A 19,773-nucleotide genomic window follows, 5' to 3' on the forward strand; every position below is an offset into this window, starting at 1 on the left:
GATCTGTACCCAATTTAAAAGGTTTCTTCCCTGACCCATAATGCATCCTACCACCAAGTTTCCATCAGCTAGTATTTTGTGTAATCCTGCTGACATACAAACGAATGCAGACTTTAACACAACCTCGTTGGCGGAGGTAATAATTTAACGGAACATGGCGAGACGTTTCCCATGAGACAAGAGCAGGCTTGAGAACCGCCAACCCTTCCATCCTCGTGCTTCAACCTCATCCTCCATCGCTGCCATGTCGTGACATCACCGCCCTTCCTCTGCGCTGTCGTCCCTGCGGTCTGGACGCCTGATTCTCTGGCTCGGAGGCCGACGCTCTCTAAAAGGGTCGGGCAACTTAATCCGAGGCTGACAGACGAGAAAATAACGGCGCTTGGCTTTCATGAGGTCCTGTCGCTCTCTCTCTCTCTCTCTGTCTCCCTGCAGCGTGTCAAAGTGAATACTCGCTGTCCGCAGAGGGCTGTGATGCAACCCGACATTACACGGCTCGGATTGCCCCCCCAGCCCCCCCCCCCAAATTAGATAGAGCGAGTTTGCTTTGGCTGCACTCACTGTGCCACAAAAACCTGGGAACAGGATAAACTCCAGAAATGTTCTCTAATGACACACACATGGCAGTGAAATGTGACCCAGAGCGAGAGATAATCATTGTCATTTAGAGCCGGAGCGAATCAGTGTGGCCGTTAACACTGAGACCGGCACAGACCCACACGAGGGGTCAGGGGTCAGTTCAGTGACCGATAGACGAGAACTTAGTCTATATGTGTTTAAAAAGTTTCATTAACATATACACATATACATTTTTCATCAGGTTTGGCCCAGTTTTCACATTCCAATTGTATTTGGAAGAGAGAAGAAGAGGCAAAATGGTAAATAAGAGCTGAAGCGATTGCTAATTCTTGATTAGTAAATGACAGAAAATTAGAAATGAATTGATTTTATCTGGGTTGTTTGAACGATTGTTTATTTCGATTATTTAATTTACTCTGGTAGACTTACCTCAAAACATAAATTAACACCGAGCCTTAGTTGATTGTATCTGGCTCGTTTATTTTTTAACCCCTGACACAGAGGTTATGCTTTCTCCCCTGTATGTGTTTCAAGTGTTTATTATCAAATGCACAACAATAACAATAACAATGTTTGTTTCTCGGTTGATTTCCTCAAAACTTGGTGGAAGGATGTAGTTTGGGTCAATGAAGAATCTATCAAATTATCATTATTGTTATTTAAATGTCTCTCTCCATGAGCTTTATCCAGCTGTAGTATCACTATAAAAAAATATCCTCTTCCACCCTGACTTTGCCTTTTCCTGCAGTTCCGCCTTTTCTGTCCCATGTGAGCTTCCGTACTTTTCAGTTTCAGGAAGTAGCGGCGCTAGCAACAACAAAAGAGGAAAACACACTTCTCTCGCCAAGTTTCTTACAAACTTACCTCGTAAACATGACCATTTCAAGTTAAACTTTCACTGTGGATCCATTCACCGGTCTGGTGTGATTCCACCACCGGGAAAACGGAGCTGTTTTCCCCTCGTTTGAAGCTACTCTGCTCGGGGAGCCAGGCTAGCTACAGGAGCTAACGTGACACTGACTTCGGATGGATTCAAATTAATTGATCAAACTAAGAAGTGAGTGAATAAATTAATGACTTTATATATTTTTGTACATTTACTGTGCTCTGTCTTTAATCTTCTGTTTTTAAAGTTGAGATATAAGTGTAAGCTCAAGCTGTGTAGGAACATTATTTCCGATCGGGCACCATTGATGAAGTCAGTTTAAGAACCATATATAAATATGATTGGATGATTTATTAATCAATTCATGAAGTGTTTGAAGTTGCAAACACTTCATGAATTGATATCCACCAGCATGAACGTTTTATTAAGCTCCTGATTTAATTTTCATTCCTCTTCCACATCCACTGATCCTCGACATCTGGACCTAAATCCAGTTTATTAATGCAGACATCTTCCAAACTGAATTTATTCATGCGAGAACACTTCTTAATCATATCTCAACATTTATAATTGCTTGTGACATTCTAAATTTTGCAGCACTTTTACAGCAGGTTGAAAATATTATTACTACTACGTATTACTATGGCACCTCATAGATTTTCCTTTTGATACTTTAAAGTCTGTCATTCTTTGATAAACTAAATCAATAAAACTGGTCTAGAGAAACCTTAATTATTATTCGAATCACTTTTATCACCTTTATTCACCTGTTGTCAAATTGTCTTTTGACTATTTTCTAGACGATGCCTCGCATGCAGTCCGGTGTGTGGAGGCATTTTACTCCGGCCATTAAAGATGGCCGGGAAACCTTCATGTGCAACTACTGTGCCAGGACGTACACGAAGAACGCCACCAAGATGCAGATGCATTTGGACAAATGCAAGGGTTACTGTGTGGTTTCCCAGCAGTCACCGGAGCCTGATGGGAGCTCTGCTGATGCCTCCATTCCCGTTCCCTCCTTCCCCTTCTCACCATCTGCCGCTCCGGGGGGAGAGTTCCTCATTGATTCAGTGGATCAGCGCAGCCAGGCATACGCTGATGAGTGTCTGGCTCGAGCTGCGTACGCCACTTCCTCGCCCCTCACTCTCACAGACAATGTTTATTGGAAACGATTTTTCAGCGTCCTGCGGCCGGCTTACTGCCCGCCCACTGCAGCGGATCTGTCCTCTCACCTCTTGGACTGCGAGTATGACCGAGTGCAAAACCAGGTTCACGACGCCATAGGGAAAGCGGACTGTGTCACAGTCATCTGCAGCGGCTGGTCCAACACTAACGAAACAGGAACTATCGTCTATGTTGTGGCCACTCCTGTTCCGCTGCTCTATAAATGCACAAACATGAAGTCACATGCAAGCGCTTCTATTGCTGAGGAACTGAAAGAAATCATAAACGAGGTGGGACCTCAAAAGGTCTTTGCTGTCGTGACGGATGACGCCCCGGAAATGAAGGCTGCCTGGGCTCAAGTGGAGGAAGCGTTCCCACACGTGTCAGCTATTGGCTGCACAGCGTTTGGCATCCAGCAGCTCTTTGGCGACGTGGTGGAACAGCCATCTATTAAAGCATTGTGCAGCAGAGCTGAGCAGGTGGTGCGGTATGTGAGAGAACAGAAATTATCAGAAGAGATTTCTAGACACCGGCCGACTACAAAGATAAGAAACCACACTTCCAATGGAGGAACCCTGGCACTGGCTGGAGGATCTGACCGGATTGGGGTGCTCAGCATGTTCAGCAGCCTCCTGGAGGGTCAGACATCTCTGCAGGAAATGGCCATCTCTCCCACACTGGACATTGAAGCATCCATCAGGGCAACTTTACAGGATCCTGCCTTTTGGAAAGGGTTGATCAGCAGTCACGACCTGCTGTACACGATCAGGAATTATATTGATTACATGAAACGAGACGACACTGCGCTCTCTGGTGTTGTGGACATGTTCAGTCAGTTGAGATACCACATCGGAGCCACTCTGTCTGGGTCCGTGCTGCACGGCACTGAACAGAAAGCTGTCTTGGCATCGTTAGACAAATGTCAGGAGTTCTGCGTAAAGCCCATCCATGCAGCAGCGTACATGCTGGATCCCAAGTATGTCGGACAGCAGACACTCTCCGGGGAGCAGATTAACAGTGCTTACTACGTGATATCCAACCTGTCACACCATCTAAATCTAGATGCGGGCAAAGTGCTCGCCAGCTTCGCCAGGTTCTCTGCCAAAGAGGGACTATGGAAGGGGGAGGGGATATGGAGCTCATGCCAGCACGTGTCTGCATCCACCTGGTGGAAGGGGCTGTGCTCCTCTGAGCCGCTGTCAGCCGTGGCCTCGGCTATACTTCAGATCCCTCCGACTACAGGAGCTTGTGAAAGCCTGCGGTCGCGGTTTGGAAGTACAGAGGTGGAAGGTCCTCTCTCAGCTGACAGGGTGCAGAAACTGATGGCAGTGCAAGTGAATCTCAACCTTTTAGATCCAAGTGAGTGTGAGTACGCTCTGCTGGACAGTGAGGAAGAGAAGAAAGATTTATTTCAGTCTGAGACTCAGTAGGGATTTTGGATTCATCAGCCAAAACATGTATTTTAAAACTAAAACAGTCTGCACACAAGACCCGACCTCATAAATTCAATCTAGCAGCACACAATTATACAAACTCATTCATACCTTAAATGTGACGTATTTTTCTCATCTAGATATTTCTGTATTATTCCTTGGGAAGTTGACGAGAACGGCAAGAAAATGAATCCTGACCTGTACCACATAATTCCACAAAGATTTGTGGTTATGTGTTGAATAGTTTGTGTGAAATCACTGAGACTTCATAATTTATAGTTTAACCATGAACTTAACTATAAACTTTAGCATACCATACATTTTTCTTGTAAATGCACATAATTTCTGCGTTGTTTATTCTGTCAAATGAAAGTTTTAGGTTCTGACAGACGCCGATATGTCTGTGAAAAGGTCACATTGGCTGATTTATATCACCCAACCAATGAAGGAGTTGGGTTCTGATAGTACGATAGAAATGAGATATGATGCAGTGTGTTTAGTGTATCACACAGATCATTTGTTACACACAGCGTATGAATTATGACAATGTGGAGTTAGTCTGAACTCTCTCAGCTGTGATTACACTTTGCTCACTTTATGGAGTGACTGAATGAGAAGCTTTGATTTTGGTTTGGATCCCATACAATGCAAACTCATGTTGTTAGTTTTGAACTTGTATTAACTTCATAATTCCAACATGAAACGCTAGCTGACTGAGAAATGGTGCAGGGTAAAGGACCGAGAAATCAGCTGAGGTCATGTCGCCTGCTGATCTGGCCAATGAGGAGCCAGCGCTGGTCACTGAGAGGAAACTGGATCTGTCTCTCACTCAGCTGGACAGTAGTTTGTCCCTCACCCTGCACCATAGACTATACATACAGATTGATTCTTCTCTGTTAAGACTGTTTACATGATGTAAATAAAATAATTGGATTTTTGAATATTGTGTTTGCTTTGAGTTAAAGACTTTTCCCCCCCATAAAAATGTTATACAGATTGTATAAAATATATTTGGAACTTAATTAGATAAAGGGCTATTCCAAGCAGCCATCTGCTATCTTAGCTTAGCAAAAGTCACACAAAAAGAGGAAAACACAGCTTGTTGTTTTATGAAGGGTTACGTACAGTTATTGTTTGGTTGGCTACTAATTGACGTCAGGAAATAACTTCTTCACGCCAAGAATAGAACCCACCACACAACCGCCTGTAAAACCAAACCTTCATGTTTTTGCAGTGGGTTTTTAAAGTGGAATCGATCTTCTCATCTCCCAGAAAAAGTCTAAATCAAAATGAAAGTATTGCTTGAAGGAACAAATTAACTCCAATTTAAGTTAACCTTTAAAGATTTATTGAAACACAATAAAGATCTAGCTTGTAAGAGAATAAAAAAAAAACATCAGCCTCTTAAATAGCAATGAACTGAGGCTCAGTTGTGTTCTCACACTCACTTCTCCTTTATCTCCTCTGCTGTTGGTTTTCCTCATGGTGGCCTCGGGGGGTTTCGAGGCAGAGATCTGGGCCTTGTAAATACTCACGTTATTAATCTTAATAGAAACGAGCCTGGACGAGCTGTGGAGGTGACTCTGCCTTGAAGGGAGCAGACCTTGTGTAAACCACAGACTCCTTTTCTCCACAGCGTCAGTAAATCTCCCACTGCCTACGTCCCTCGCACTCTGCCGCTCATTCGGCTTCGCATGGGGATTTGACGGCTCTGACAACAGACGTGTGGGCAGTAAATAAGAGTGTTGGTATATATCATTTTCCATGATGTATGTACTTAATAGCAGGTGGCAGTGCGTCGGTTTTAAAGTTGCCCTTTGTGTGATGCAGTCGTACCAGGCAGAAAGCATGAAATTACCCTTCGCTCAGGTTGTGGTTTCATCCTGATTTCATCATTTGTTGCAAGCCCCGGATTTACCAGCGGTGACGCCACGTTGTCAGCTGGAGGTGTTTCTGTTTCCTGATAATTCAACACGCTACAGAACTTTGTTTACTGCTGCCCTCATTGTCTGGTGTTGTTTTATATTTTGTAATAAAGTCAACACATCCCATGAAAAAAACTAATTCTATATTGTTTTGTCCCGTGTTACATTACTTTCCGATTTCTCTACCCATTAACACTAAGGATCAAGGGCAGTTATTCTAACTGCAGACAGAAATGGTCAATATTTATGTAATTTATTTCTGATGTAATATTTATATATTCAGATCCTTGCAGTGTTTCCCTAAATGGTGGAATGAGCTCCCCATCGACATCTGGACATCAGAAAGTTTACACATCTTGCGCCGCAAACTAAAAACACACCTCTTCAGACTATACCTTGAATAAAAAAAATAAAAAATTACTAACAATTTTTGAAACTAACAATTTAGTAGCACTTAAATGGCACTTACTTATAGCATTTTGTAGTTTTGCTTTATTTTTGAAGCACTTGTACTTTCTTGATTCTTGTTGTTCTAAGTTTGTACCCTCGGGGTTGAATGAACTTATTGTAAGTCACTTTGGATAAAAGCATCAGCTAAATGAAATGTAATGTAATACAAAATTGGTGAAAATGTCAAAAATCAATGTCTGAATCCTCGCCAAATTTTAACAGTCTATTTCTTGACCGTTAAAACATTGTTCCACCAAATTTCATGGAAATCCTGCTAACAAACAAACAAAGGAACAGCTTGGGGGGAAGACAACCTCCTTGGCAGATGTAATACAAAGTGCATTTCTGTATCGGCCCCTTACTGAAGAAACACAAACTCTCAACAGCATTAGCTACATGTATATACTCAATAATCTCAGGAGGAGGTCTGGCAACAATAGCCAACAATGGAAAATATTGTCTTTTCCTCTGAGAGTTGTGATTGGGATTCTGATTGAGCTGTCTTCCTTATTAAAGCCTGTATACAGCTCATCACCCTCCAAGTCTCTGGGCCCTGAGAGGAGATTGAGACGTCTCTGTTAACTCTGGACATGTTTCACTGTGGGGGGGGGCACCATGCAATTTGTCTGTAGTCCTGGGATGTTTTGCACAGGGCTCAGTTAGGAATGTATTACCGTCCAGTAATTAATGTCAGATGAGATCGGCTGTAATTTGGTAATCTAATCAGGTCCACAAAGTATTGCTGCTGTAACAGCTGGTGCCAATCCAACTGTAACTCCCCCCCCCACCCACCCCTTTCAAAGACTGATACTATTATCTTGGCCTGGAACAATGGCTGGCTGCAGCCGTGAGTGTGCGCATGAGGCGGAGAGCGCTGGTAAGGAACCGCTGGGGCAAACAAAAGCAAGCTTGTCTGGAGATCATTCAGGAGAGAAAGTTTTATTAATACACTCGTATCGATGGCTGAACAGAAAACCCCTGAGGGGAAAGGTACAGTGTGAGATTCCATCAACAAGTGTCTCACTGCTCATTCTCCAGGCTGTCCTTGGAATATGCTGCAGTCTCTTTTTACCAGGTATTTCAATCATGCCGTACAGTCTCCAAAATTCTCAAACACCTTTTTTTATCATCTGCCAAGCTGCAAAGAAACGATTGTTTGGTGAACGTGAGAAGTTTAAAAATGAGCGTGCAATCTTCCACTTGTTTGTTTTCTCAGTCATATGTGCTTAAGCCAACAAAACAATGCAGATCATGAAGCCATAGAAAGTGCTAAAAAGAAAATGTCTTAGTTTGCATCTGAGCCAACATTTAATGGATTCTTTCTTGGCTCATGTTCCATCCTCCCCTCAAGTTTCATTTAGATGGAATCAGTAGTTTTTGTGTAATTCTGCTGACAAACAAACAAACTTAGAAAAAGTTCTTCTCTGACCTCGGTACCACTTCGAGTTCACAGGGTCAAGCACAGAGGACAGAAGTCTAAATCTAATATGCATTTGTTTTGTGAGGAATCAAGAGGAAATGGTGATAAGACTGAAACCTGCACCGTCTCATGGTTGGTAACCAGTGCTTCCCACTGATCCACCCTGACGCCCAGTTAATGAACCTAATTTGCTGTTTCTGATTCCGAAATGCAGACATTTTGATATTAATGTAATTTGCTTTAGACTCCTGTCTGACTCGGCAGCGGGTGGAGCCAGACTACAAACTGCCTCTGTCTTTCTCACCGGGCCTGAAGTGCGTCAGCGGCACTGGGGCTTAATTTAGCGATGACCATTGTGTCCGACTGTCAGGCCGCGCAACTGTTGCTAGCGTTCAACCTACTGTAATAACAGACTGGCAACAATTAGTGGCTAAAGCTCCCCCCATCATTTTCTCATTCCTCACCCAGGCCAACATCAACCCACCCGTCCGCCCACTCCCCTCCCACCCCGAGTATGAAAAACAAAAAAAACAACAGATGGGCCGTGCCAAGGAGGCCGTGACTGCTACTGGTCATTACCACAGTGAGGAGCCGGGGGGGTGGTGGGAGGGTTGGGATGCTTGGGTTGCAGATATGTAAAATAACCTGGTGGCAAGGAGAGTCGACGCCGCCTCTCTCCACCGCTTCTCTGGTTCCTGCTGCTCTCAGCAACTCATAATGCTTTTATAATTACATTCCAACCCAGATGAATCATGAGCAGGTGATCACAGCGTTTTTTTTTTTCAACCTCTCACCAGCTGCTGTGAACTTGTACCAACATCAGGAAGGCTGGTGGTGGAAGAGGTAGTCAGATACTTTGTTGAAGTCAAAGTATTAATACTCCATTCGAAGGCCTGTTCTTGAAATAACACTTAAAAGTATAACATTTTATGTACTGAAAAGTACTTCAAGTATCAAACATGAAATACACAGTAGCATTTTACTGTTGCAGTGAAGATGAAGCCAGATTTATCTTCTTCATTCACAGTTGATAAGTTAATGCCGGTGGCTCCGAACCAAGGGATCCTCCCTCCAAAGGGTCACAAGATAAATCCCAGGGGTCGTGAGATGATTAATGGGGCAGGAAGAAAGATTAGTTTGGTGCAACTGCAAGATAACAAGTGTGTGATGAGTGTGGCTTCAACAGAATACATCAGCTCTCATATGAATATAGTTTCATAAAGAGTAAACTATATCCCTGTGTAGATGTAAAAAGAAGCCTGGAATAAAATGTTTTTTCTCACAGTTGATTAAATGTACTTTGTTCCTGTCTGTTCTATTTACAGCAAATTCTGTGATATAAGTCAACCAACGCATGAAATATTTAATTACTATGATTATACTTAAGTGTTAAACACTGTTTGTTAATTGGACTGCATTTATACAGCACTTTCCTAGTTTCACTCGAGGTGCAATACACTGAGAGTCACATTCACACGCACACGTTCAGTCAGCGCTTTCATAAGCAGTGTTTTATCACAGATCATTACTGACCTCAGGGATGATTTAGGCCAGAAACTTCCATTATCTGGAATTACCAGAATAGGGCAACTTCTCTAATAAGTCAGATTATATAGAAATCTTCTCTTTCTTGATTTATTACGTCAATAAACATTTTGCAAAGGAGATTATGATGTCAGCCAATAGTTTTATTGTGTAAAGTGTGGTTCTATCTAGAGTGGACAGATTTCTAAACTCAAAATGGCAGTTCACAAACCACTAGGTTACCATTTGGTTCTGCTAAAGGACTCTGTCATGTGGCCTGGAGGAGCCAGGAATCTAACCAACAACCCTCATGCTAGTGAACAACTCACTCGACCTAAAACAGAAATCATATCGTTGTGAAAATACTGATGCGTCTCTGTAGTTATATCATTTAATGTGTTTCTTTTCAACCATGAGACACGTGAGGATTCAGAAGAGAATATAAATTGTGTTGTCCAAACCCTGGTTGGTTGCCATGTGCTGCAGTGTGATTTTGGTTTGCATGGTGTTGTGCCTCATGAGGACCGGGCACTTGGCATCGCACACAACCTCATTTAATTCCAGCAAACACTGGCTCCAGCTGAAAGTCAAGGGATGAGAAATGGCATGGAATAACTCAAAAAGAAATGGCTCTGTTGGAGATGAGGCCATTTGCACTTCCTAGGAGGTCCAACTATTTCATCCTCGCAAAGTCATTTTGTTTTCGGGGTTTTAGCGTGACGTTGTTTCTCTGTAAAGGTTGTTAACAAAAAGAAGGTCTGGTGGAGAACACGAAACGAAGCCTGTTAAAGTCGAAGGGATCCTGGACTCGGCTGTTAGAACACTGCTGGTGCTTTGCTGCCACTGGGAAATCGAATTTTTCCACCTAGAGGGAAACTGATAGTCACATTGGAAATAGCTATTTAACCAACAGGGAGAAGAGAAGCCTTGCAGAGCATCATCAGTGTAGATGTGGGGGAGATGTCTACAGAATCCAGGCCTTGAATCTGATTTTCTATTGTCAGTAATCATCTTTCGGGTGTTTTCATCCCGTCGTTCTTTCTCATGCTTGCACTGGAGGCATCAGGCCTTTTATCCCCAATCTCAGTCTCACGTGTCACTCATCAACATCCCAGGGTTCAGAGAAGAGAAGTCGAAATAAAAAGAAATTAAGTGAAGACTTCCACGTCTCTCCTCCCTCCCATGAAGACCAAAGCTCCATCGCCTTCAATCAAGTGGCTCTTTTGTTTTCTGGTGAAGTCAGAGCGCCGAGCCCGACCCGAGCTGCTCCTGGAACGTGTTGCTGCTTTAGTCGAGAGGCAGAAACCTCAGTGATGCCAAGTACGCAGCTCTAACTGCCACCAGATGTGCAATTATAACCACTGACAACCGCCAAGGCCCTTTTGGTGGGCAACGAAAAGCGGGAGATAAATGATTTGGCAAAATATAGAACATTCTGCAGACATATTTATCTGTTTCAGCTTTAAAACAATTTCTTTTTTTAATACTGGTGTTTTTTTGTATTGCTTCTGAGATGCAGATTTTGTTTTCTGAGCCTCATCAACCACTAAAGAAGCTTGTATGTTTTACAAGCTAATTATAACCCAAACACACTCACTGAATAAGTATTGATTTTCATCCAACTCCTTATTGAGGCCAAAAGAACGAGCCAGATTCTTTCCTCTGCTCCAAAAAACAAGGGGAAATATCTAACAAGATTACTAACCAAGCTTTATTTGTCTCTTTTTGAGCACATAATGTTTATTAAAGTTGACACCATAGTACACAACCTTATCCATCTTGGCAGACATGATTTCACTCGCCTTTGTGATAAAGATCCGGAGGAATTCATGGGATTTTAAGAGAGAGGAGAAGATGAGATAAAGAGGCAATTGATTCACGTGTTAGGGAAATCACCTTTTTTCAAATTTTTCCAATTTTGAAAGCATCGTCCTATCAGGCCCTTGAGTCGCTGATCGATTATAGTAACTTTGGAGATGCAGATAAATTGCCAGAGGTTTTAGGAAAGCAGCTTTTTAAATTCCAGGCAGCAACACATGATTTTGTTTGGCTGAAATTACAGCCAGTGCTGGCAGATTCATCATCTGTGGCTACACTGGCTGTCTAATTAATCCAATGTTAGCTTCCTGACTTGGTCGTGAATGCTGTCCTGAAGGCTGCATGTCCCAGACACAAAAATACTTTTGAAATACGTTATAACTTTACCTGTGTTACAATTCGGGGGCCACATCCTTTTGAGGCCTCTTCATTTATTTGGTCTTCGAAGGCCATATACTAAGGATGTTCTATTTGCCTCACCAGCTTGTCCATCTCTTAACATTGCATCGTTAGCTACTTTTAGCTGCGATAGGTGGACACCATTGGATCATTGGAAGGATGCATTTCTTGGCCGTGTTTGAAGGAGCCCTTAAAACTGAATTGCTTGTATTCCCATCATTCTATTAACGCAGCCTCCAAAGGATGGCCCCCCCCCCCCTTATTGGGACACTGCTTTTGTGTTTCGCAACCCTACCAAAGATCTTAATGTTTCCCTAAACAAAGACAGTATCCAAGACCAGCTTTCATGTAGTAATGATGTCCCGAGGCCTTGGAAGGTGCATGTCTCTACATGGTTAGACAGACATGCTATCATGGGAGCTAAATGTAGATAAACTCACGTACTGCTTAATGGATTCCTTACAGGTTTTAAATGCAGAGAAGTTCTTACTAATATTCTTTTATATATATATATTAGTAGAATGATAATGTACAGTGATCGTCAGCCTCTCCTGTCTAACGCATGGTACAAGGACCTGAGTACATTTCCCCATCACGTCATGTGTTATTATCCACAGTGTGTGAGGTCCACGCTGCATCGCCCACTGATGTTTTGTGTAGCAGCAATTGTTAGGGTGAGTCATGGTTATGAGGGAAAAAGGCTTTATCTCGTTGTAATAACAATAAAGAATCCTCCACAATGTTCCATGCACCAAGACGTAATGTAGTTTTATGGGAGTCCTGTGGAGCCTCTCGTTTTTTATTCAGATGACTTGGCATCCAGCTTGAGTTAAGAAAATTCTGTCCAACGTGTCTGAATATCTCAGGATGAAGTGCAGCATTTTCTCACACTAGGATTTGTCCACAATCTTCTAGCAAGACTCTTTCTTTATTTTATACAGTCTGTGAAATGATGGAAAATAATGGTTCAGGAACTTTGCTGCCAAGAAAATCTAACATCATGTGAAGCGCTCACCCCTGCAATACATTTCCTATGGAATGAATGCACCGTCTGTCGTCTGCAGGGTAAAACACCTACAGGCAAGCACCCCAGCTTCAGAAAGTAGGGCTAAGCAAGCAAATAAAGCGCTGACTCGGCCACACTGAGGCTCACAGGTGTGTGACAGTGTATATAAAAGGTGGACAGTGTGTTATTGCAGGTGTGTAACCACATATTGACACACCCTCCCTCCTCTGCTGACAGGCTGCTATATGGCTCAGTCTCCTCTGACCCTGAGGGCTGGGTGAGCACACGGCGACTCGCTGGAACCTACGCACCACACAGAATGACATTATGATTCTGCCTCAGTTCTGTGGTTGGACATGTAATGACTGAGGGGAAGTTGGTGCATGATTCAGTGTTAATTCTGTGAGGGTTTGCGATGAGTATGAACAAAATCTCAGTCGTTTGAGGCCGCTGACAAGGTGGAACATGAAAACGCAAAACTCCCACATAGCCGCAGAGAAACACTGTTGATTTACAACAATAATTTATGAGATTGCTGATCCCATGTGAAAAGGAAGCTACCAAATATTAATTTAAACAAACAAAATTATGTGAAATAAAACAGATTAACCGGAGTTCTTGTAGATTATGAGTTAACAGTTGTTCTTTAATTGAAGACGGACTTCAACAAAGGGAGCAAATGAGAACATTTTGACCAAAATCTGAAAAACTATATTCTCACTAAGCTGTTTGTAAGGCTAATGAAAATAAATATTCATGCACATGCTATGGCTACACCCTTAGTAACTTTATTTTATTATCACTTACTCATCTTGTTTCTATCTAACTCAACCATGGTAATTATGAGGGAAATATCAAATTAAAATATATGAAAATGTCTTGTACAGAAAAATTTTAACCTGCATTTGAGGCAAAGTAAATTTTATAGCTCTGCAGAACCAAATAGTTGTGTGTGAATCCAAACGACTCACACAGTTACCAGGACTCCAGTCCATCTGTCCCTGGGCAAATCCGCTCTTTGAAGGCATCTGTGGCGTCTGCAGACTTTTATCTGCCTGAGTCTCCGAAGTCTAAATTCTCAAAGTCCAACCTGGAGGAAAAACAATCCTGTCGATTTACACCTCTTGGTTTTTCCATCTTGGAAATGTCCCGTCTTTCTGGTGCCATGTTCCGATATTTTGTATGACTCACAGTATGGGAGAGGCATAACAAGTGTGCATTTCCAAAAAACACTCTTATCTGCTCCAGGTGATGGTGACATTCAAAGCTGGAGCCATATGGCATCAATGCTCAATAAAAGAACAAGGCTGTATGAAATCTGTCTTTAGAGACATCTGCCATTGATGCTCTTGCTGATTTCTCTTATTGAATCCATCACACTAACGTCCTCCCCCTGTTTCCTGTAACCAAGCACATTATGTCTCTATTTAAACATACTGTTAATACCTGACCATTTTTTATAAAAAAAAAAAAAAGCTTTGACTGACTTACAGTTTCTTCAGTAATCTGGATGGAAGCTATGAGTGTAAGCGTCTCTTTCCCCTCTTTATTGGATTTGGCGATGTTTACACTCCAGTATTGGCACCAGATGATCCCTGAGGTAGAGTTACGTTAAACACGATAGTCCTCATCCTATCGAATAACGGGAAAAGTTAAAACTGTTGTTTGGGAAAGTATTTAAAGCAACACTATGTAACTGTAACCGAGCTACAGCGCCCCCTGCTGCTGCATGTGGTGATTGGTTCTGTTGGGCTCTGTGTCCAAGCGTCGATCTGTTAACTGGAGCTCGTCCCACTCGGTTGGAAACGTACCAGACCCAAATCCTCAGTCTCAACAATGAAGCGTTTTTCATCAACTGGATGTATAAAGTAGACGAATGAACAAATCAGTTGAACTTAAACAAGGTGGAATAATCAAGGTTGTTATTTCTGAATGTTTGTCACATTAAGTCTGATGCACCGTGACATCTTCAAACGCTGCTGTCAGCTAATAGGCTGTTACACTTTTTTCCGCTTGAAAAATAAATGACAAACACAAATAAACATTTAGATTAAATTCTGTCTTTTACTTGCACAGCTACATGTCTTCCAATCTCCGTGAAGTCTGTCACATTAATGCCAGGTTTGTGTACAAGTGAGAAACGTGTTTATGTTTAACTTTCCGCCTGACGACCGGGCAGCAGCTTTTTAAAACTCAAGCGTGCTGAAGTTTTTATTCCACTTGCAGTTGAATAGACGAGGAAAAGTTTAAAGACGGAAGAGAAGCTGTTTCCTCGGCAGCACATCACGGTGAAGGAACTTTGAAACACGTACATATATTATCTCAAGTTACAAGAGTCGCAGAGTGTCGGAGGCTGAAGCGACAGCGACACAGAACCTTCTTCTTCTGGTGACATCCCCTTCACCCACCTTTTATACTCCCTGGCAATGTAAAGCTTATCTGGTTTCCCTCAGCTTCCTGCACTGCGCCGCTCCACGAATTGAATTCCCATTGATTCTCCACCTCCTGTGACACGCCGGGGCTAATACGAATTTCAGGAAATCTATGCGTTGAGATATGTTCGCATTCGGCCACTTTCTCATTTGGAATTCATTGGAAACGTTAACTCATCTCGTCAGCACCTCTCCATCCCTCCGGTGTTTGGCGTGTCAATATAAATATTCGATTTAATTTCATACTTCTGACTCGGCGTGAGATTAGATTATCGGTCTTCCTGGTGGCTCTCGGGGAAGGAATGACATCATATTCAGCAGTATTTTGAGCTTTCATATCCACTAACACATAAACAATGAGTTTCTGTCTGTAATCCACTTGTATATAGAAAGTCTCCTGCTCCTCTGACGAAAAGGATGTTAGCTCAGTGGTTAAATTCTCAGTCTAATGTCTGTCAGCGTGTGTGGCTTCACGTTAAGAAAGAGCACATTCAAACAGCACAGGTGCACCGCCGGTATTACAACTGTCAGTTCATGGGAATATGTTTTATAGAACTGGAAGAGGGACAATAACAACCACTGCAGGGCTGGAATGGGAATAAACAGCAGCACATACCAATGGGATAAACACACTTGTACCTGAATTATATCGTACTCAGCCCGGCCTGCTTTCCCTCTCGCTGTCAGCTATGCTCTCTCAGCTGTGTCAGACAGTAAGTGGGATGTTTTTCTTCCAGGGCCGCCCGCCGGTTACCTTGGCAACCCAGCAGAAAGCAAACGCGCTCGGAGGCTGTGCAAACTGAGGTAGAGGCCGAGTCAGGTCTTTTTCAAGCTGCGGGGTTCCACTGCCGAGCCAGCCGGGCCAACCACACGTCAGGGAAACACGGGCAGCGGCCAAACCATCTGAACAGTGAGAGCTTTCAGAGAGAGACCACTGCTGCTGCTGCTGCTCAGGGGCTCGGACAGACAGGGAGGACCTTACTGTGAGGTTTATCTCAGGAGAACCCAGCTGACTACACACTGTGATGATCCTCACACTGCCAGGGCTTAAAAACTTAAACTGTTATTTGAAAACAGATCAAAACTTCAACGTCAGTCATCACTTTCCGAGCATACGCCCATTTACAGGAAGTGTACATAAGAAGCCCAGGTTGTGTTGTATAGCTACACAAACATAACCAGAGAGATAATGTGGTGAAGCCATAGATTGATGACTTTGTTTTGCAGTGAGTTTTTAAAAAAATGGGTCATTTCACAGGTCTTAAAAAAATATAACAAGATCAGTGTTACCAATTTAATATATTCCATCCAATGTCATCTCAAACCAACAATAAATTGGTTCTGGGTTTTCCAGCTTTCATACCCTGACTATGGGACTCAACCCCAGGTCCATCAGGGTTTCTGCAGCTAACATCATTAAGACCTAAATGTTTTTAAGACCTAATATTTTAATATAATTATGAGTTTTAAAGGCCTAAAATTCATATGAATGAATTTGAGACGTTTTAAGACCCTAAGGACACGTTTACTTTGCTAAAATTGCAGTTTACTCCAGACTCGTATTTCCAACTCCAGCTAAAAACATATTTGGAGCTCAGAAACATATCCTGCCCGGCACCACACTCATATTCTCTCTAAATGTAACTTTCTTGAAAACATTGAAGGTCTCAGGAACAGAGCAATACGCTTTATTAGAGTTTGGCTACACATGTAATACTAGATACTGAATCTTGTCTGGCATGAAAACTATTTGATCAATTTGCCGTATAATGAGAAGACTGGTACTTTATAATCCCGCTTATCGCTTCTGAAACACTGAGCTGATTCCCTCGGCACAGGCGGATGAAATGACACCGACGTGTTTACCGAGTCAAACAAAGTCTGTGAAATCTTTAATCACATCGCCAAACTTTAAACACAGATTTCCTTTCAGGTTCATATTCGTGCGAATCGCAGCTGATCAGCGGCTAAGCGTGAAATCTAAACCAGCTTTCATTTCTAATTCCCTGATCCGTCTCTGTCCCAGAAATTGGGTTTTCATCCTAATTGGCTCCTTCTCTTTAGCAATCCCCAAACGATGCTGGCTCACCATGGCGACGAGGACGTTCTCCATCTCTCGCTCCCGTTAATGACAAACGCATCTGTTATTCTTTCCTCCTCTGACACCTTCATTTCATTTCGCCACGATACTAATTTCATCACCCTCAGTGTCATTCGGGAAGACATCTGAGACCCACGATTTTTTTGTGAGCGTCACTCTTCTTCCTCCCACCCTCCGCTGCCTGGCCACTCTTCACCCTACATCCCAAATGGAAGGCCGGGCACTCATTCATTTTTAACAGGAGCAGAGGGACACGCTCGATGTGAGTTCTGCTGCCACAGTGTGTGTGTGTGTGTGTGTGTGTGTGTGTGTGTGTGTGTGTGTGTGTGTGTGTGTGTGTGTGTGTGTGTGTGTGTGTGTGTGTGTGTGTGTGTGTGTGTGTGTGTGTGTGTGTGTGTGCGTACTCAGGTGCAGGAGTGCCGCTCATACTTGTTTGTAAAGAAGAAAGAAAGGCGGATGAAAAGGGGCCAAGGCAAGGAGTGGTATCGACTCAGCTGAATGCAGCCTGTTTTAGACCTACTCACGGATTTCTTTTGATAGCAGCGTAACCTTGCTGCTCCCCACGTGCTGCATGTGAGAACCTGTGGGCATGTTTACGCCCAAACGCTGAGTGTTGAACGGGCCTCTCATGACATCCACGCAGCGTGTGTTCCCGGGTCAGATCAACCTGACCTCACCATGTGAATGAACATGCGTCGAAAAACATACTTGAGTTTGTGTCCTTGTAAGGTCGGCTCACCCTTATTTCATCGTCTCCTGAATCCCCAGTGAAAAAACATCGCTATGTTACTGGAAGCGGAGGAAAAACCTGTGTCCCCCCCCCCCCTGTCTCACAGAGAAGTGACCTGCGGATGTGCCAAAAACACAGTCTTTACTCTGCTTTCAGTGTCATCTCCACCCACAGAAACTCGTCGAGCTCAGCTGCATTTTGGGAACTGCAGCCCAGAGTGGTTATGCGAAATTTCCGGATGGCAGTTGAGGTTTTTCTTCCAGCTGAGTGTGGGAAATGTGAAGTCTTGTGTTTGTGAAGTGAGGACACAGGAAACTGCGAGGATGAAATGGGAAAAAGAAAAGCATAGGAGTATTTACTGTAGTTTGTACTTTAAAAAACAAAAACCACACACTCTGTTATTAGCCCCCCACAAGATCATATGGTGAAAAATAAAAAACTAGAGATGTAAATTGGTGAGGGATTCTAAATCGTCTGCTTGGATGAATAAACAGGGTTCATGTTTTGTTGGAGGGTTTCCATAATATGCACATATGGCATTCGGAATAATAAGGCAGTATAATATAGTATTACTTCACCAATAACCGGTGTCATTATATATAATAACGTCCTGTACGTATGTTAGCAACTGTACAATGTTTTGCCTCAATCTACCTGTGTGTACTTTATTCTCACACGAGTCAACCATAAACATGTAACTCTCACCGTCCATATACGTCTATGCCACTAGAGGGCAGTGCGGAGTTTCTTCAATCAGCTTAATCTATTGGCTACACTGCCCCCTCCCATGATTTCCCGTGGTGCTGCTCTGATTTGTCAGTGTCCATATCCGTTAGCTTTTAGAAGACGTGCACGCATATGGACAACATGAACGCAAACTATGCACCGGAGGCTCCGTTCGGATCCGATGTATCTGAGCATAAATGAGCCGTGATTCCGACTTCAAAGTATGTCACGATATATAAACAGTTCATTGTGTCGGGGCTTGAAAGAAATAACATTTTCTTGGATAGAGAACAAGGAGTCGGTGGGGTGAAGTCAGGAGAAAGCTTTCCATCCAGCTTCGTGTGTGGTCCTCCAGCACAGCTTTAAGTATTTTTGCCTTTAGGCGTGGTGAGACGACATCAGCGGCTTTCAGACGTTCATTGAAGTCTGCACATGTTGCAGAGGAGCTGTGGGTGGGAACGCAAACGCCCGAGTCATTCTCTCCAGACGTTTTCTGGAACTTTTCCCACCAGCACCCTGGTCAAATGTCCGGAAAATGAGCGGGTGAGACATTCCTGTTGTTGTGACCCGGACAATCTTCTGCTGCGTTCTTCACATTTCAAAAGCAATCTTGAAACATTTGAGTTTATGTCTTTATAATTCAGATGTTTCTTATGTATAAATACTTTAAACATTGAAACGCCTTCCCATCGAGCTACAAACTGTTTCTCGTTATACTCTCTCTGAGGTTTCTACGTTTTTTGGGGGGGTTGTCACACCTTGTGAAGCCCTATAGATATATGGATTATACAAATACAGTTTGATTGATTGATTGACCTGAAAATTTCATTGAAAACATCTTGAGAAATAAGACTTCCAGATATGTTATTTTGTCTTACACATCTTATTTCAACAAATACTGAACTAAATGCTGTTTATAGATTCATACCCATGTTTTGTTATCCGAGGAAAGACTTAAATTTTTATAGAACGTTAATCCCCATATAATAAACAGTGAATAATCCAAGCATGCAAACATACTATATTTCCGTTAGATATTTGATGTGATTTATCGAAGGAGAGTAAACCTGGACTTTTTGCCATCAAAGGTGGCGGTCAGCTGGCGTCACCGGGACCACGTCCATGACATCACAGCCATTTATTCTGGCAGACAATTCATTAGACAGCAAAAAGCAATCAG

At 42.8% G+C, this 19,773-nt stretch overlaps 1 protein-coding gene across 1 annotated transcript; it reads left to right on the plus strand.

Annotated features, from left to right (window-relative positions):
• The first annotated feature begins 1,389 nt into the window (after nt 1-1,389).
• On the plus strand, nt 1,390-6,104 carry LOC133026025 (uncharacterized). The gene is made up of 2 exons (XM_061092837.1): nt 1,390-1,636; nt 2,266-6,104. Exon 2 carries the CDS (start codon nt 2,269-2,271, stop codon nt 4,057-4,059), a length of 1,791 nt encoding a protein of 596 aa, XP_060948820.1. The 5' UTR covers nt 1,390-1,636; nt 2,266-2,268; the 3' UTR covers nt 4,060-6,104.
• Nucleotides 6,105-19,773: the final 13,669 nt, after the last annotated feature.

Source organism: Limanda limanda, chromosome 19 (genome assembly GCF_963576545.1).
Source record: "Limanda limanda chromosome 19, fLimLim1.1, whole genome shotgun sequence".
NCBI classification, from domain to species: Eukaryota; Metazoa; Chordata; class Actinopteri; order Pleuronectiformes; family Pleuronectidae; genus Limanda; species Limanda limanda.

Excerpts from the sequence above, each read along its gene's own strand:
- LOC133026025 (XM_061092837.1), top strand. The coding sequence starts at position 2,269 with ATGCCTCGCATGCAGTCCGGTGTGTGGAGGCATTTTACTCCGGCCATT.